General features: G+C 36.8%; 1 protein-coding gene across 3 annotated transcripts in view; it reads right to left on the reverse strand.

Moving 5' to 3' along the window:
• The window catches only part of gbb (TGF-beta family member glass bottom boat), a 113644-nt gene that overhangs the window by 37322 nt on the left and 55360 nt on the right, over positions 1-20962 (reverse strand). For 2 of the 3 annotated variants that reach the window (XM_089099390.1, XM_089099388.1), the window contains exon 2: positions 562-893. In XM_089099390.1, coding sequence (XP_088955516.1) covers positions 562-841 — 280 coding nt within the window. In that variant the 5' untranslated portion in view covers positions 842-893. Of the gene's footprint in view, positions 1-561; positions 1058-20962 lie in introns of those variants that run through there. The other variant, XM_089099387.1, reaches the window with a different exon arrangement.

The raw sequence follows: 20962 nt of genomic DNA on the forward strand, positions 1-20962 counted from the left end.
GCAACAAAGAAAACCATTTTTTTGCAACGGTAGCACTAGTCTATCTCCTGTTTTTTATTCTTCTTTTTTTTCAAGCAGGGCTAGGGGGTGATCCGAGCATCATAGAAAGATGTGTAATAGCTCATTCGAAAGAGGGGAAGGGTAAAGTTCAAACTTACCTCTTCAGTCAGAATTGCACCCTGAATCCAAATTTAACATTCATTTGAGTCAGAAATGAACTTTACCCCTTCCCACCTAATGTGCAAATATATACACTGAATTGGAATATACCCCAAATTGGTATATACAGGGGTGGGGGTAAGGGTCAATTCCGACAAAAATGAATGTTAAATTTGGATTCAGGTTGCCATTCTGACTATAGAGGTCAGTTTATTTCTTAGCTACCTGAATAGTCCGTAAATATAAACATTACCCGAAAATTTAGATTTGAATAAATGGAAAATTTTGTTAAAATTTGGCCTGAGCGTTTTCAGGAGACAGGGAGGGAAAGGTGCGCAAATCTATATTTTGGCCCAGGCATAAGACAGGCTTCAGCAAGAGAAATGAGAGAAATAAACATACCTCGATTCATGAAGCTCATAATAGTGTCACTTTGGGCCAATACTTTAATATCACTTTTTGTGATATTAAAGTCACTATGAACATCATCCTCGATCACTAGATCACCGGTTTCTTCGTCCACAAAGTTGTAATAGATTTCTTTCAAAAATTTCGGAGCTGAAGCTTCTTCTGCCTCTTTAGTGAGTGTCGCTATAGGTCTTGGCGGGTGATGGAGCCCAAAAATGCTTAATATTTCTTCCTGCACTTCTCTCTTCTGTCGGGTTGACAATTTCTTATTCATCTGTGTTATCTCACCATTGTCAGTGTAGAATCCTGACGTCGCATGAGCTATACTGATAAAAAACAAGAAGTGTGAAATGAAACAAAATAATTTTAATGTCACCATAGTTTCTTGACTTCTTGGGCGCATTGTTTTCACTGATGGCTTTGGCAGTTGAAGCCGTACAGGTGATTCAGGTAATTTAGCGGGTAGACTACACATTAAAGCTGCTAGGGGTGTTTAACTTCCTTTAGTTTACTAGGCGGCTGTTCGTTTAGATTAAGCTTATAAAGCTAAATCTCCCTATTCAAAATGTTTGAAGTACTAAGTACAGTGAAAATGAAATATGATTGCATGAAGTGGTCAAGTGGAAAATTTACACAACCGCATACATCTTAAAAATTGGAGAAAATCAGGAATTCAATTTTTCATAAAAAGGTCTTCATATACAGTTCTTGGTAGCAGCGGGCACAAGGTTAAAAAAGTAATTATCGCCTGAAATTTTGTTTCCACTAACGTGACTTTTTCCTTCAATACCTACTTAAGAAGCCTTTTTGGCAAAAATGGCTATTTTATTTTGGACCGAAAGTAACAGAGGAAGAGATAAAAAAAATACAACTAAAATCTTTATTTAGGCAATTATGATTAGCAGTTATTAAAAACAAAATGGAAATACTGAAAACTGGCAAAGCTTTTAACGAGACAGTGAAATAAAAAGAATTGTAGAGAATTGTAGAAAGAATAGCAAAATTTTGAATATATATATATATATATATATATATATATATATATATATATATATATATATATATATATATATATATATATATATATATATATATATACAGGGAAACATAATTAGTTGGTTTATTTGTACTAGTTTGATTGATATATATTAGATAGGCTGGGAGGCACAAATTTTTGTCCGTTTTAAGTTTCAACTTCGCTCTTTACTTCCCTTGGAAAAACTTTGTTTTGTAGATTAATCTTTGCTCTTTTTTATTTAAATTTAATGTAGAAACAACCCTACCATGATCTTTTTTATTTATACGGAATAATTTCAGTTCGTTTTAAGTTTTAAGGTCATTCCTTAATTTCAGTTGAAAACTTATGAAGCTGTTTAAGGGCGCATTTAGAAGCTTATATTTATGCCTAGTCACTTTTTATAAAATTGACTTGATAGCACATTCCCATAAAGTGAACTTTCTGTTTTTCCACCCATTTTTTTTTTCAAATGAAAAAAGTGCCTTTTTCAATGAAATAACCAAAAAAAAGGTGTTTTTCAAAACCTAGACAGGAGCAAAAAATAAAGCGGAAGGACGTCCCTTCCCCTCAATTACCGCCATTAGAACTAGCACACAGGCTTCATCGCAGAATGAAGTTTGAAGGTTCAGTTCAAAACTGTTGATCATACAAGCTAAATTTTTGGTAGATATTTAGTTTACAAGCCTTTAGCTTAAATTAATTTGTTTTCACAATAATCTTTTACTTTTAAGATGAGTAGAAGATTTATGAAGGGTACACAGGGGGTTTGGAGGGGAGAGTATATGTGAGGGGCTCTTATAAACCTCCAGTTAAGGGCTTTGGATTATAATTGTTGCAATGGTACCGTCTTATGCTTCCAAACTCTTCTACTTAAGAAGTGGCACCAAAAGTGCCGTTTTTAGTGCTATATAACACCTATAGATGGTAAAATTGATAAAAAGCACGTAGATATGAGTAATAGCTCTAAAATGAGTCTTCCCGGGATATGGTTGGGAAAATGAGTGCATCACATTTGCCAAAATAGTGGATTATCTAAAAAGTAATGATAAGAATGAAAAAACCATAATTGAAAAAAAAAATCCAAGGAGGAATCAAACGTATGATAATCTACTTTGAAGTCTAGCGCTATACTAAGAGAACCACGCCTCTAATAATCTAATTTAATATATTGGTGTTTGTTGGACTTTAATTGCATAGATTATTAAGAGGGCCTGGAGGAGGAACCTGTGGGTGGTGTTCTTACAAACCTTGAGTTAAGGGTTTTGGATCATAATTATTGTAATTATACCGTTTTATACTTTCAAGATTTTCCACTTAAGAAGTGGCACCAAAAGTGTTGTTCTCAGTGCTATGTCTCAATTATGAATTGCAGAATTGATAAAAACCCGTAGATATGAGCACACGTTTTCAAATGAGCCATTAAACATCACTTATGAAGTTCTGGTAGCCACTAGCCCCAGCTTTTCCACTTCAGACATGGCACAAAAAGTGCCGTTTTTAGTACCATTTGAAACTTGCAAATGGCAGAATTTATAGGAAGAACGTAAATATGAGCAATATTTTATATGTGAGCTATCAAAAATCTATCTACGATGTTCTGGTTGCCCGCTAGCCCAATACTTTGAGAAATGACAAAAAGTGTCCTTTTTTGTGCCATGCTAGCCCCATACTTTGAGAAATGGCAAAAAGTGTCCTTTTTTGTGCCATATGGCACTTGTGGGATCGTGGAATTTATATAAACCACGTACATATGTGAAACAGCTTTTGAATGAGCTCTTAAGCATCTCTTTATGATGTTCTTGCAACCCGCTAGGTCTGGAAAAAAAAAAGAAGAAAAAAGACCGTTTTAATGTTTTTTAACTTTTAGTTACTATGGGCTGTGGTTCGCTCTTTACCAGATTACAGCTAACGCTTCAACCATGACAATGAGTTCATTGCGAACAGGGTTGCAACTCGGCCGGTTTTTTTGGTGCCACTTTGGGTGGCAAAATAGTGTCAATTTTGTATAAAAAGTGTCATTTTCCAAAAATTTGCCGCTTGCGATGCCTCAAGTCGCTCGCGCTCATATCAATAGGCTTTTTATATTGAAAATATTGGTCAATCCGCTTGGGATTATCCCAGCGTGGCTTCCCGCATCTTTAAATTCTCCAACATGAAATGTCGTATCTAATGCCATCTATGAACTATAAAAAAGAAATTTTGATTTTACTTAATCTGTGCTGATTTCCGGCTTTGTGCGGCACTTCCACTCTTGTCAACTTTCCAGCCCCCCTCCTAAAAACCCGCTAAAACACAAATGGTGCTTGCTGTATAAAATGGTAACTCGTCCCACAGAGTACTTTCTTCTCTTTTATAAAATGGGAACTCGTCCCACAGAGTACTTTCTTCTCTTTTTTTTCTGAGCAGTCTTTATTCTTAGCGTGAAAAAGGAACCGAACTTTCAACCACGTTGAACAAAATCGCTATCTCTAAACTTTGATTGAATGTGTTTAGGGAAATGGTGGTTGTGAGAGAGGGTTAGTTGCTCTCCGTTCACTTTCGACTATTAAAAAGGGCACTAGCCCTTTCAATTTCCAATCAAATGAGCCCTTTTTGAAGTTTCTACGACAAAACTTTCTATAAAAACCTTATATGCTCAGAGGGTATAACTTACAACCTTTGCTCTGAGGGGCTTATCATCCTCAAAGACCTAATTTCCAGAACTTTCAACTACGTTGAACAAAATAGATATCTCAAAATTTTGATTGGATGTGTTTGGGGAAATGATCAGCTTGAGGGGAGAGCCAATTACTCACCAATCACTTTCAACTATGTAAAAAGAGACTATCCCTTTGAATTTCCAATCGAATAAGCCCTTTTTCAAGTTTCTACGACAAAGCTTTCAATAAAAGCCTTATATGCCCCCAGGGCATAACCTATAACCCTTGCCCCGAAGACTGTGGAGGGAGTGTCTTGCTCAAAGATATAATTTCCAGAACTTTCAACTGCGTTAAACAAAATTGCTATCTAAAAAATTTGAATGGATGTGTTTTGGAAAATGGTGGGCGTGGAAGGGGTGTTATTTGCCTTCCAATCACTTTCGACTGTTGAAAAGGGCACTAGCCATTTCAATTTCCAATCGAGTTTGCCCTTTTTGAAGTTTCTGTGACAACGCTTTCTATAGAAAACCTTATATGCCCCCAGTTACAACCCAACTTACAACACTTGCACTGAGGGCTGTGGGGGGGGGGGTGTCATCCTCAAACACCTAATTTCCAGAATTTTCAACTACGTTCAGCAAAATGGCTATCTCAAAATTTTGATTGGATGTGTTTGGGGAAAATGTGGGCGTGAGAGGGGGTTAGTTGCCCATTAATCACTTCGACTCTTAAAACGAGCACTAGCCCTTTGAATTTCCAATCGAATGAGCCCTTTTTGAAGTTTCTAAGACAACGTTTTCTATAAAAAACCTTATATGCCCCTATGGCATAACTTAAAACCCGTGTCCTAAGGGCTCTGGGGGGAGTGTCCTCCTCAAAAACATAATTTCTATCTGGAAATCAACTACTAAACTGCCCTGGTCAAAAACCAAAAAATAAATAAATAATAGATTGTGCTAACATCGTTCTTTACTTAGGCAGCGCTATTGCGCTGCCTATGATTTAATAACAAGGTATTCTGTAAAAGAAGATTTTCGAAGAAAATTAAAAGGCTAGGTTAAGCCAAAGATGAGTAGAAACAAAGTCATATTATAATTCAAGCTTAAAATGAACAGAAATCACTGTTAGTTAATGAATGAAACGTAAAAACAACAGAAATTACAATGTATAATATAAGTCAGCTCAAAGCGGACGTAAATTCCCACAAACATGATTAGGGCAAATGCTTTTTAAGGATTATGAAAGCCAGAGTACCGTTTGCACTTTGCTGAAAACAATTTTTATTTCAAGTAGTACAGTATGATTGTTTTTAAAAATATCAACAAACAAGAAAACAGAAAGAAAGTCACCATAATAACCAAGATTACTGAAAATGATTGAAGTTAGGTCGATTCTTTAATATGTAATTATAATCAAACCCGGAAGTTTCAGATATTATGGATTTATAATAGTTGCTGCGATAGCTACATAAATACAAGCCAGCTGGGTACCAGTACCAGGGACCGAGCGAAGCTTGGTCTTCTGGTATCTCCGGGCCGTGGCACCCGGCACGCTTGTATATATGTGATTCTCAAATTACGAATTAACATTATTATCGTATTGTTCTGTAATTTTCAGTAATGAGGTTGCAAATAAGCAATTACTATTGAATTCAAATTTTAGGCGTGAATTCGATTCCGCCTTTCTGTTTATCCTTTGCAAAACGATACATTTTATAGGAGCTATATTGTTCTGGCACTCGTTGTGATTTTTGCCGTTGCTTCTCTTCTGAACGCAGATTTTGTCTACGATTCCAAGCGATCCTCGCTGTCATTTGTCTTCTAACTGCAGATTTCGTTGCACATCATTTTCGTTTGTGATTCGGTGTGATAATGGTTATTGCATGCCTCCTAACCGCAGAACTCACTGTGCTTAATTTTCGTCCATCATTATCTCAGAAATTTTTTCCATGCCTTTTGCTTTAGCTGTTCTAACTCATTCATAATCTTGTATAGTTTCGCATAACATCACATATACAAAAACTTTCTTTTTCAGCTTTTTACCAATAATTATAGTTTTGCTTTAAATACTTCTTTATATAAGTCAGTAAAACCTAGACATGTTCCATCGCACATACCCTCTGAAGTATCTAAATTAAGCAATAGCATAATCATCGTGTTATTCTTTAATTTTAAGTCATAGATTGGCAAATCATCAGTTGAATTAAGGAAATATGGCGTGTATTCAATTCCCCTTTCCTGTTTATAGTTCACAGACGCTAAAACAACAAGTTTAAGCATGGGCACTGTTCTGTTTTTCTGAAGAAACAGAAAAAAATAGGGCTTGAATGAAACGGAACAGAACAGGCAAAAAAAAACAAAAAAAAAACAGAAGACCTGTTCCTATTTCTGTTCTCTTATTGGAAACCATTTTCCAATATGCACATTTGAAATTCTTGAAATCTTTAAAAATTCGTATAGAATCTAGTCATTTCCTAGTAGAATTTATTAAATTTGCAAGCTAAGTTCAAGGTCTCTTTAAATCATGGAGTTTGAGGCTCAGGCTGTAAGAGACTCAGAACAGCCAAGTGACTGTGATACCTCTCAACATGGTTGAAGAAACACTCCTCTTCCTCCACCTTCATCACCAACTGATGAATCACGGTTTTATAGTCTTAAATGGTCCTCTCACACTGAGCAGCTTTTGTATCATTTCGACAGTTTGCTTCAAGCAGAATGCTTTGTGGATATAACTCTGGAATGCGAGGATGCCACGTTTAAAGTACATAAAGTTGTTTTATCTGCTTACAGGTATGTTCGAATACCATTTTAAACTATTTGGAAGGGGGTCCATCACAGCCAGTGGCGTAATTTTGTCAAAATCATGGGGCAAAGTTGGAGCCAATTTGATCTGAACAGTTTAATGCCTCCAGATTTTCAAAAAGGCGTATCTACTATGTCTCAGAAGTGGCTGGGGTTGTTAGGTTGAAAATTGCAGGGAATGTTAAAGGAGGATCTTGACGTATTATAGATCCTCCCATATGTATGTGTGTATGTATGTATATATATATATATATATATATATATATATATATATATATATATATATATATATATAATTAACATAAAGCAAAGATCCTTATAATGAGGGTGGCTAATACAAAGGAGGAGACCAAGGGGAGGGTGTATCTTGATTTATTTTGTTTAAAACACACCAATTATTTCCACACTACCCCCTCGCCCTTCCCTCACTACACTTATTAGTTTTGCAAGCTAATGTTGAAGTGAATCAATAAATTAGGCTAGACATTAATTTTATATTAGTTTTTTTTTTACATCAGTTTTATAAGCTAATGTTGAAGTAAATCAATAAATTAGGCTAGACATTAGTTTTACAAGCTAATATTGAAGTAAATCAATAAATTAGGCTAGATAATAGTTTTATATTAATTCTACATTGGTTTTTTACATTAGTTTTACATGCTAATATTGAAGTAAATCAATAAATTAGGCTAGATAATAGTTTTACAAGCTAATGTTGAAATAAATAAATAAATTAGATTAGATATTAGCTTTATATTAGTTTTACATTAGTTTTACAAGCTAATGTTGAAGTAAATCAATAAAACAGGCTACACATTAGTTTTAAATTAGTTTTTACATTAGTTTTACCGGCTAATGTTGAAGTAAATCAATAAATTCGGCTAGACGTTAGTTTTACAAGCTAATGTTGAGTTATATTGAATAAGAAAACCAAAAAGTTTTCTGTATAACTTTGTTCATACTTCTCTATAATAATTTGATATTTAAAAAGTCATAAAGAGGACTATGTAATTCTCCATGTTTAAAGGAAGAACAATAGTTTTAATTAAGTTTATTTTCATGTTCCAGGCCTTCCCCAGGGCATTTAGCGTGTCCCCCGGTGGTGATAAGGGACCGCCCTATGGATATGAAGGGTACCCCCATAGGAGGCATATGGACCAAGGGGGGACATTGTCCCTGGGGGTCCATAATAGAAATTGGGGCACCCTCGCCGGGGTCATAAAGACAGGCGGAGGAGGGAGAAGGCCCCTCAAAAGGGCCCACTGGTTTGTCCACAAGTCCCATGAGTTGCAAACCTTCTCCCAGTAATGAGTTAAATTGCATGGTGATGCAGAACACCACCGTGGGAGGATCCTCTCTAGGAGGACAACTGCGGCAGGGCGTAAGATCCAGATCTATGGAAAACGGCCTCTGCAAAGGGCTGCCTCGACCTTTTCGGGGTACCCACAAAACTGGGGACCTTGCGGTCAACTCTATTCCCACTTGAGGAGTGGCGCCCCTCGAGGAAATTATAGCCTAGTAAATGACACAGCATTCGTACGGGATTCTGACTAATGGACAATTTTTCTGGGCTTGGTATGTTTTGATGGGCGTCTTTGGGCTGAAAAACCCCTTCCTAGCTAATTTATCTGTTATAGGTTGCCTCCCTGTTGAAGCGTAGTATTTTTAGGCATAAATATATAATGAGTCGGAGGTAATAGGCTTGAGACTGTCTGTGCAGGATTTCGACTCTTGTTGATAGAAGAGCATCGCCTTGTGCTGAAAACTATGTTGTGACCAAGATGGGCCCAGGATTGCACAAGGCCTCCATTCACGGAGGTCCCAGGGAGTTCTTGCTGTCCCGTTCTAAGCCGGCTTAAGCACTTCGGTGAAGACTTGAGAACATATGTGATCCCCATCCTGCACTAGTATCTGGGATCATTGCATTTCCTGAGGCGAAAATAATTTCATATGACTTAAATAACATGAAAATTGGAACTTGGAATGTTACGACTTTAAAAAATGACTATCATATCGACATTTTGACAGACGAATTCAGACGATTCGAACTGGATTTATTAGGAATTTCAGAAACTCATATCCCAGAGGTGGCACGCATGAAATTAGGTTATGTAGAATTTGTTTCTTCAGGCAGGGAAGATTGAGTACACAGACAAGGAGTAGGGATCATGATGAATAAGGAAGCTGCTAAGTCTTTTTTAGGCTGGAAAGCTATTTATAATAGAATACTAATTGCTCATTTTATGACTAGAAAGTTCAGGGTATCAGTTATAGCAGTATACGCCCCTTTAGAACCGACTGACGGAGATACTAGTGACTCAGATGAATTTTAGTTACAGTTACAGGAGCAAATAGACGGGGTCGCAAGTAGAAATATGATGTTATTACTGGGAGATTTTAACGCCCAGGTTGGTAGAAATAGGGATAGATGGTATCCCAGCCTAGGTAAATTTGGTGTAGGAAAAGAAAACAGTAATGGATACAGACCTTTGCAATTTTGTAGGTATAACAATCTAGTTATAACCAATACAGTGTTTGGTCATAAAATGGCTCATAAGTTAACATGGTATTCACGTGATGGTAAGACAGCAAACCTTATTGATTATGTTGTTGTAAACCGAAGACTGACAGGATCAATACAAGATACTAAGGTATATGGGAGTGCCGTTATTGATGTTAAAAGTAAAGATCACCATCTTGTAGTGTGAAGGGTTAATTTAAAGCTGATATATCGGAAGGGTAACTACCTCCCGGGAAGTTATGATGTTGGTAGACTCCAGAATGAGAATTTGAGAGAAACCTTCCAGGAACAGTTGAATACTAAACTTAAGAGTTAAAAATTTGATAATGTGGAAGATGGTAGGAATAATTTTAGAAAAATAATTTGTGAAGTTGCTGAAGGTGTAGTAGGGAAGAAAATTAGAACTGCAGCTATGAATATTAGTGAAAAAACTTTATGTTTAATAGAAAGGACTTGTACAAGAATTATCTCAGTGAAAGATCGTATGAAAAGAAAAAAGAAATGTAAAGAAAGTAGAGAAAGCATTAAAATATGAACTAAGGAGATTTGAAGTGGAGGCCGTGGATAAAATTGCCGAGGATCTGGAAGATGCAGCTATCCAGAAGATAATAGTAAAATATTGTACTAGCACGTTAACAAATTGAGAGGAAGTAGTTAATCCGGAATTGGCCCGGTTAAAGATAGGAATGGGGTCGCAATTAGCGATAAGGAAAAAACTAAAGAGAGATGGGCCGAACATTTTGAGAATTTGTTTAACCGAGATAGAGTTGCAGAAAAAAATATAGAGGAAAATTAAAAAGTTTGTGATACCTTGGATGTGAAGGAAGATTTATTTTGTGATGAGGAATTAGCGACAGTAATGAAAGGATTACAAAAATAATAAGTGTCTAGGTGCTGATAGTGTGGCAAATGAGTTTCTTAAATATGGTGGCTCTGAGACTAGAAATAAGTTACTGAAGATTATGAATATGATTTTTGAAAAAGGGGAAGTACCTAAAGATTCTAGGAAAACCTTAAGTAAGTCACTTTATAAGAAGGTGATAAAAGTGAGTGTGGTAATTATCGAGGCATTAGTCTGGTCTCTGTGGGTAGTAAATTACTTAGTAGTATGATACTTTTTAGACTGAGAGATGCCGTAGACAAAGTTTTAAGAGAAGAACAGTGCGGTTTTAGAAGAGGCAGAGGATGTGTCGACCAAATTTTCACTCTTAGGCTAATAATTGAGAGGTGCCTGAGTTTTCAAACACCTTTGGTCCTCAGTTTTATAGATTATGAGCAAGCGTTTTAATCTGTTGATAGAAGAGCTATAGTAAAGGTCTTGTCCTTGTATGGTATACAAGACAAATACATTAAAGTGATTAATGCTATGTACAAGAATAACAATGCTGCGGTTAAGGTAGGAAATGAGGTTAGCAGCTGGTTTTGTATTAAATCAGGAGTTAAGCAGGGTTGTCTTCTATCCCCCTTTATATTGATCATTTTGATGGAATTTGTTTTAAGCAGCACAGGAAAGGCAATGGGAGACCACGGAATCAAATGGGAGGAATAAGTCTCCTGGACTTGGATTATGCTGATGATTGAAGCATCCTAGATGAAAGTATGAGCAAAATGAATGAAGTTTTAGAGGTTTTGCAAGTTCAGGGTGCTAGAATTGGTTTGAAAATTAATTTTAGGAAGAATAAGTCACTAAGGTTAGGAATAAGTGAAGATGAAAAGGTGACGGTGGGTAATGAAGAGATTGATCAGGTGGGCAGCTTCACTTACCTTGGTAGTATTATTAGTAAAGATGGTGGGAACAGTGTAGATGTGAAAAATAGACGAACCCAGACTGGGGGTGTTTTTATACGGTTGAAAAAAAGTTTACGAAATTAGAAATTTAATTTCACGAACCAAGCTTCAGATATTGGAAGGTGATGTGATGACAGCGGTTAAAATGTCTCTGAAGCATGGGCGCTCTGGCAAGCCGATGAACATTTACTAGATGTTTTCCGGGGAAATTGCTTAAGGGGGGGACGTCAGTCCAAAGCCGTTTTGGCCGATTCGAGCCCTTTTCGTGGTCGGCAAAAAGGCTCAAAGACAAAAGTATCAGATTTCACACAGACTTGAGTAAACAAACTCGAAGAGGGACTTCCAGGACTTCCAGGGGTTCCTTACACTTTCAATATTACTTAGATTTTTCCAGTACATCCAACTTATTCACACAATTTGTCGAATGTCCAACTCTCAAGCTAACGCTTTCAAATTATACACACCAAATAAATCATTTCAAGAGCTAAAGCTTCACTAAATCAAAGTCCAACTGACCTCTTTTGAACAAAAGGAAGTGTTAACCCCCTCAGCATAATTTATTAGCCCACATCCGTTTGATTCCAAGTATTTTAGGCTCTTTGTCAGGGGATAAGCAATTTGAAACGTTGGTATGTAAAGTATTCGAAGGGACTGCAGTCAGCAAGTGTTTTTTATAAAAATATGCTGCAACCGCTTCAATAGAATATTGTTCGCTGCATTTTTAAGTACCAATTATGACAATATTGACTGCAGCGATCTTGCAGGCAAACCCAAAATAGGTTTTTGAGTTTTTTTGGGATTTCAGGAAAAATAGGTGTCATTTTTAGCATTTTGCTAAATCAAAATGTTCACCTGATTCTATTCTATTAGAAAAGACTGAGACCGCCTAACTGCCTCAACTATTAATGTCAGTCAAACTCAAAACGCTTACTATGGGAGAGATAGGAAGGTCGCTTCAAGTATGGTCGCCCCTTAAGGATTGTTCTGGGTACCCGGCTGACTGACTGTATTTCAAAGAATAGGCTATGCGAGAAATGTGGTTCAATGCCGCTCTCTAGGGCTATAATGAAAGAAAGGTTGAGGTGGCTAGGGCACATTGTTCGGATGAAGGATGACAGATTGCCGAAGATTGTTCTTTTCGGCCAGCCATCTAGGGCTAAACGGAAAGCAGGTCGTCCTCGTCTGGGATGGGAGGACTTCATAAAGAAAGATTTAAAGGAAATGAGAACTTCGTGGGTGGGTGTAAAAAGAGAGGCTTTGAATAGATTGGGGTGGAGGAGGAGCGTGCGTAGCTGTGTTGGCCTCAGGCGTCTTGGTGCTGCGATGAGTTGTTAGTAGTAGTAGTAGTAGTATTTATCACAACCTGAATAGAATAAGTTTCACGAGAACGTTCGCCACTCCCAGTAAATTTTTCTTTACGATGTCTCCTGGGACTAGGGCATAGGAACAGTCAATTGTCATTTAAAGTATCAATATGAAAGCACCTTTATAATAAAAAAACGAGCGTTTAGTGTATTAGCATGACAACACATTTACAATCAAATATTAGTTGGAAGAAAATAAGTAAAATGAGGAAGTGCGTCCAAAATCAATTTATGTACTCACGTAACATAAATTTAAGTAAGAAAAAAAGTGAAATTAGATTGTGATTTTGCTAATGATTGCATAGGATTAAAGATAATGAAAATTTTGGTATCATTTTTTTTTTTTTAGAATGATGGTTATGTATGAATATTCATTTGTCCATTGCCAAGAGTTCCAAGAAAAAGAAATGAAAAATATGAACGGAAATGTTAGAGCACATTTTTGCGTCACTGGCCCAGTCACTGAAGAGGTCACTAGATATTCTTGTGGGACACCAGTGAGCTCAGTGGATGTTTTTGCGCTGCTGAGTCGTGTTGTGTAATGTCACCAGTGAGCTTTTCACTCACTTTGCTTCAAGAGCTCCAGTCACAGAAATCGATGAAAAGATGCGTAAAGTTAAGCAGTCACTGGCCCAGTGACTGGTTAACATAGTGGCGCAAAAAATACACTCTTAGCTTTTCTTGCTCTTTTTCTTTGAATTGTAGTCAACCCTCAACTAATAAAAATTGAATTCGGACCCACTCAAGTATTGCAAACTGCTTGACTGACTTATCGTTTATGAGCATACAAATTATTGCAACAACACAAAATAGTTGAACTAAACAACTGAAGGCTTCTCCACCACATTGCAGTTAAATGTCTATCTCTGTCCTCTTCATTGCCAAGTATTTCGTACCGAAGATCACTGGATGATCTTCGCTTATCAGTGATAAGAATAAGAATATACAAATTTCTCACTCACAGATAGAGATAAACACCTTTATATTTTTCACCGCACAGAAAGATTCTTGAATCCAATAATTGCCGAGCGCGGAGTTAAAATAAGAATCTTAACTGACAGAAAAAGGATATCGATGTACATCTACATTGACAGTTTTCCTTCCGGTTTTTAGTCTGAAAAAGTTCTTTTTTTTGTAAAATAGTGCTACGTAGCATAAAAAGTGCCACTTTCGTCAGATGTCCCAAAAAGTGCCATTTAAAAAAAAAATGTCAAAAGTGACACTAAAGTATCACCGGTGGCAACCCTGATTGCAAATTCTCCGGAGAAACTAGTTCATATTGAAATCTGTGAAATCTAATAGATGGTATAATTTGTAAAAACCTAGTGAATATAAGCAATAGCTTTTGATTGAGCCATTAAACATCTAGCTACGATGGTGTGATAACCTGCTAATGTTTCAGTAGCTTACTGGTGAGCCGACGATCTATAAAACTTACTAAGGGGGTGGGAAGGGGGAGGGTGCGGGAAGGGTTCTTTTAAACCTCCAGTTAAGGGTTCTGGAACGTAACTATCACAATAGTACCTGTTTTGTACTTCGGAGCTTTTCCACTTATGAAGTGGCACCAAAAGTATTGTTTTCAGTGCTATACGCGCTTACTAATGGTAGAACTGATAAAAAAAAGCACGTTTATATGAGCAATAGCTTTCAAATGAGCCATGAAACATAACTCTTATAAGTTCAGCTAGCCCAATAGCCACAGCTTTTCTACTTGAGACACAACACAAAAAGTGCCGTTTTTAGTGCCATCTGGAAATTTTATATGGTGGCATTTAGGCCTATAGAAAGAACGTAGATATGAGCAATATATTTTATATGAGCTATAAAAAATCTGTCTACGATGTTCTGGTAGCCTGCTAGCGCCACCACTTGAGAAATGGCAGAGTGTCATTCTAATGACATGTGGCACTTGCAGAAGGTGGAGTTTATAAAAAGCACGTATATATAAGAAAAAGATTTTGTATGGGCTAGCCAGAATCTCTCTATCATGTTCTGGAGACCCGCAAGGCATGGGAAAAAAAACAGAAAAAAAGGGAGACAAATTAGTGCTTCTGATGCAAAAAACTGATTTTCCTTGTTGTTCAAGGTGGGGAGGTGTTAATTCCCTGTATATAAGGTTTTCGACAATTCTGATTCCAATGTTGCACTTTTAATTTTGATCTGACGCCATTTTGGAGGGGTTTTATGCTTTTTTTCGAAATCACCATAAATTTCTTTTTGCAATATACTTTTACTTTTAAGACAAACCGAAATAATAGTTAATAATAATAATTTATTTATAACCCACTGCCCAAAGAATGTGATAAATAGTGGAGCAAACAGAAAAAGGAAAGAAAAATAAACACACACACCACTTAAAGTAAGATAAACAAATAAAAAGAAAATTCAGCGAAACAAACGAATGAGGCCAAGGTGAGGGGACAGTTTTTCATAGGCATTTGCAGACAGTTTTATAAGTAAATTACGAAGTTTTTCATTTATATTAGGTGTGTTATACTTTTCGATAATACCGCGATTACGAAATTACAACGAAGCATACAACAAAAATTTGCAATACCGTTAATAGCCTTTCCTTAATTTAGATAAGTCAGCAAAATGTAAATACTTGAAATAGCATGATCACAGAATACAGCGACACTAAAGCTTTGCGATTGTACTTCGACCGATTTGCAACAATCTTGGAATAGCCACATCTAATCTTGGTACATGCGTCCCTAACAGCTGACTGGCGAAAACAAAACATATTATTACACAGAGTAATACCAAGCCAACGTAGGCTATCAACTGAACGTATAGAAGCATAATTTCAATTCAAAGGAGATTTCGTAGCATTATCGTTGAAACAAAAATACTCACACTTTTTAACATTTAAATTAAGTCCAATATCTAAAAAACCTTTTCTCACATTATTCACCATTTTAGACAAAAAAAGTTTGCTCCTACTAATAATTAGGATGTCATCCGCGTAAGCAGTATACGATACATCAGAAAAACAAAGAAAGTAAGTATCAGCAATCTTAGAGAACACTATAGCAACACAAAAATTAAAAACATTAGGGGATAACCCACCTCCTTGGTATACTCCACATCGAACGCGAACATCCTCCTGGACATTAACCCTGTTCATGGACATTAACCCCGTTACCATTCCTTAATCAGTGTCAGATGGCAATTTTTTTCAGTAGGCACTTTTTTTTCAAAACGCCTTTTTTAACTTTTAGTTACTATGGGGTGTAGCTTGCTCTTTACTAGTTTGCAGCTACCGCTGCAACCATGATACCAAACAGTCGAGAAGTTTACTGAATGTACGATCTGATCAAACCGATTTCGTAGCCACATGGATAAATGACGGGCGACAGAATGCATTGGAATTGTATAATTTAGGCTATATATTTGCACATTAGGGGGGTGGGGGTAAGGTTAGGTTGAATTAGGGTTTTAACCCCTTTCTGAGATTTATTCCCCCCCCCCCCTTAATGTGCAAATATTTAGCTCAAATTATATTATTATATAAACTAAAGTATTATATTTTCATCATGTTATGGCATCTTTCATTATGATTAACTTAACAGCCCTTCTTGAGTGTCTTTCTATAGTACATAAGTACCAGGGACTTTTCTTTCAAGAGGGCATAGACTAATGCTACCAATTTTCTGTGTGTTTTTAAGTCAATCGCTGATGGTGGAATTTATAGGAAGGGCGTAGAAAGGGTGTAATTGATATGGGGCAGGGGGAGGCAACTGCCCCCTTCAAACCCAAGTTTGCCCCCCAGACCTCATTTTGTCCCCCGGCTGAAATTTCGTTTCTGCAAAAAAAATCTTGTCAAAACTAAGATAAGCCTTCAGGATTCAGGCATTCAGAGAAACAGGTCAGTTTTCTTTAGTATATCTTTGCCTCTATGGTAATATATGGCTCATTTTTCCATTTTTACCTGATTTGGAAAAATTGGATCCAACTTTGCCCCCCCCTCCACCCAACCCCAGAATTTTGACGAAATTATGCCAGTCACGTAGATATGAGCAATATCTTTTATATGAGCTATTAAACATCTGTCTAGACACATGCGATACCAATACGCCCAATAACGATACGTTCACGCCGCTAAGCGTGATATAATTTCGCCCAATACCGATACAGTGTGCAGCCCTTTCTCCAGGGAGTATGGAGGGTCTTATCAGTAGAGTGCTAAGTTATACTTCTAGCAGACTGTTCCTTCCTGTGCTATTCGGGGAGATTACGTTCCTTGGCACCTTTCCAGAGCATGTACTTATCGATTTGCTTGGTTTATGTTCCTTCCTGTGCTATTCTGCGGGTTTATGTTCCTTCCTATGCTATTCTAAGGGTTTATATTCCTCCCCGTGATTTATTCCTCTCTCTCTCTCTCTATCCCACTCAATTTGTCGTTGTTGGTAGCTCAGTTTCATTGTGGCAGTGAGAGTCTCAACACATGAAAAAACGTTCCATACATGTCCACCATGTATGTACACACTGGGCAGCTGGTCATCATGTGAGAATTGCACAATGATTGATGAGTATGATGAAAAGTGTAGATTATGCAACCCGTGTAAATTGCATAGAGGATATGCTGTACAAATTAAAGGTTGTAATTACTGTCTTGAAGAGGTGTGTGACTCTCATCCTAGAGGGCACCTATGCTCCAATTGCCATTACGATAAATGTGATCAGTGGGAGAATACATATCTTGGTATGATTGGAAAGAATCCTAAACGCGATTTTAGTTTATTGCTACGAGATTGGTATCGTCGTGGTTTTAGATTGCTCTGGGAGGAGGAGCCGGGTCAGCGATTCAACTGTTGGAACAACAAGAGAATATCGTTTCTATGTCATCGTTGTGAAGACAATGACTACTACAATTATAAGCCCACTGATTTGTATTTGGCTGTGACGGAATGTGATTCGCCACTTGAGGACACTGTTTGTGAAATTGCTTCAAATAAGCAAATTGAAACATGTGAATTCTACAGAATGAATGAGAATAGCATCAATGACTATACAAAGAGATATGACAAGAGTGAAGTTACACTCTATTGTAGAAAATGCAACCCTGACAATGCAGCACATCAGGATCAGTATACTGTGAATTCAGATAATCTACCTGCATTAGTTGTTATCGACAAATACCTAGTAGAAGATGAAATCTAAAGAGTAGAAAAGTCGTTTTTATCATGTATATACATTATTTTTATTGATAAACAATTTCACATACATTTCTAGAACATTTTATTCGTAGGGCACTAAAATCAATATTAAACACGCTTGTAAGTATATTTTCCACTAGAAAGTCGTTCAATCGAGGTAAGTCAACGTAAATGTCGAGAAACTGCTTGTAGGTATAGCCACGACATCTTGTCGTGTTGATGTCCTTCGCTTCCCGCCTGGGTAAAGACTGATGAGTGAACGAGGCGCACGAATCCTTTTCAAGCCCTTCCCATTTTGATGAGGTTTTAATTGCTCACCAACGGCTCTTGCTAAAGATCTAATATTTTCCTTAACACTCTCCTTGAAATTTTTACCCGACCCCCAGTCCTGTAGTGTTGAGGCAGCAAAATTTGATGCAGCAGGTACAAGATATTTTCTGGCAAGGGGTAGTGCAGAACGAAATAGCCTAACAAACCAGCAACCAAGACTATAGCCAGACATTGTAGTTCGCCCCTTGTAGTAGTTCAATCCATTGCCTATTTGACGTAGACTCAGAGCACCATAAGATAGCAATCGATATCGGGACAGACAAATGGAATTCTTATATTGCTCATTTTAGGTGGTGCTGGTGACGTCGACGATGGGTCTAAAATGACATGTAATCACTGCTAAACCTTTTGTTATTGCTAGAGGATCACCCAATTCCCTTCTTAGTGTTAACTGACAGAGTTCCAAATACGAAGTGTATACAGGAACATACTGAAGATGCTTTATATTATAGTGATGAACAAGTTCATGAGTTGTTTTTCGTTCAAGAACACGTAGGAGGCGGACATTTGAATTACCAACTCTCGATTTTTCCACAAAGGATGCATAGAGAAATATGCAAGAGTCCGAGGCGAAACCAGGTGGATAATCAGCAAAAATACCTTGATCCATCCCGTAAACGGTGCCAGCGTTTTCCCATTGATCATATTCTGTTTAAAGCCAAGAACGTCTCTCAGATTATCATTGAGATGAATTATTTCACTGTCAACAGGTGAGGTAATGTAAATCCTATCGTTTTCCATTGAATAATTAAAATGGAATGTACCATTTCTACGATATGAGATTTTTCTATTGATTGCACGACACAAATCCATCATAGTACCATACTCTTTATATCTCAATGTAACATCTGGATATTCGCTAGATTTAAGTGCTTCAATCCATTCATAGTCGACAAAGAGTGACCAATCGAATGGTGTAACTTTTATATTATACACACGATCCTTTCTCAGGATTCATAGGAATTTTTGAGAATACAGTCGAAAAAAGCCACTTCATACTCTTCGTCATCGAATTTGATGGTGGGGGAGTGTTTCGTCCAAAAATCACTTGTTTTATTCAAGTCGTTGTAGAGAGAATCAGAAACGTTAGACATAAAAGTTACATAGAAATTATTGGGCATTTTCAATATCTTCAACACTGATCCAAGAATTAAAATCAAAGTTGTATCCTAGCCACCGAACAAGTAACTGTTTCTTACCCCTGTGAGTACGAGTCTTTAATATTTTTTCAATTTGATAGATTTCACTATTATTTTTAACTTTTTGTAGTTCATAGTCATAAAAGCCGCCGAGAATCTCTTCATCTTTGTTATCACGCAAACGATAAGTTATGGGTTTAGTGTCTAGGATTTTTGCCACTTTAAAAAGTTCTGTGGACCACAAGTAATTACCCTTTTCAAAAACATTAGTTGTTTGGTTAATTCGAACAGTATCACCAACATTTAATTTCTTCTTCTTGACAATTGTTTCATTGGAATATTAATTAAGAAAGGTATCAATTGTATCATGATCAGAATGATGAACTTCCGTTGGGGTTGAATTGGACAATGATCGATGAGGTCGTTTATTATAAATCAATATGATTTTATCTAAATGATGAATAAAAGCAGATGTATTTTTCAATGTACAATATGTTGAAATTAAAAGTGGAATAGTTCTTATCAATCGTTCGGCGCAGCCTTTATAGGGCAATGACTATGATAGAGCAGTGTATTATATTTCACTAGTACTTTTGCAACATGGGGATTAAAAAATTCACTACCACGATCCGTTTGAATTTTTTTTATACGAACCCTGTTCGAGAATACTTTCAATGGCATGAGCAACTTCAACACCTCTCTTAGAGCGCAATGGAATTGCATATGCATAACGACTAAAAACACTGATTGCTAGTAGAATGTACTTGTATGGTGTTTTGTGACGTCTTTGAATCTCAACTAGACTTAGGAGATCTGCGTGCATTATATGCAATGGGAAAACGGCTTTAGTGTTTCAATAATGATTAGCACGAAGTCTATGATTTATATGCAGAGTTTAACTTGATTCATTTTGTAGTCTTGTACACTTTTAGCGTGAACACCAGTGACTTTGGAAAGACTGGTGGGGAAACTTAAACTCCCCACTTCACCAACAATTTCATAAACACGTTTCAGAACTTCAGCCATTTTGAATGTAAACGTGTAGTGTAACGTCCGCTACCCTTTTGTATACTGGTGGGTGGTGGTGGTGGTGACATTGACTTGATACGTCTTTGCTTTTGTCTAGTTATCAGTGGTATACTACTCCTCCTTATTGTCAGGTTTTCCCTAGGTATGCTAGTTTTTTCCAAAATTGATTTGAAATCTTCTTCTTCTTCTTCATGTTCATATTTTAATGGTGTTGACAATGATGCATGTTCATTTAATTTTTTTATTGATAATAAGGCTTTTGGGGAAATTTAATTTATTTAGAAAGTTCTATAGATGAGCGTCAAATGATAATAGTCCTTTACGATTTGTAACCATATCATAGATTAAATCAAGTAGATTATAGTTCTTGGCTTGAATTATAATCTCTTTTCCATTTCTATCAACTTGAATATGATCTTGACCACTTTCCAGGAGATATGTTATGAGTCGTTTAATTTGTTCACGATATTAGTTGGGGAATATATTTCCAAATTTAGATACAAATTAATCCAATTACTCCGTCTTTAATTTTGTTCCAGCAGCAGCAGAATCTTGAGGAGATGGTTCTTTTTTGTGATTCATACCACTGGCCTTCGCACGATAGGGC

Source organism: Artemia sp. Qi Xiang Cuo, chromosome 13 (genome assembly GCF_049724085.1).
Source record: "Artemia sp. Qi Xiang Cuo chromosome 13, ASM4972408v1, whole genome shotgun sequence".
In the NCBI taxonomy this organism is placed as follows: domain Eukaryota; kingdom Metazoa; phylum Arthropoda; class Branchiopoda; order Anostraca; family Artemiidae; genus Artemia; species Artemia sp. Qi Xiang Cuo.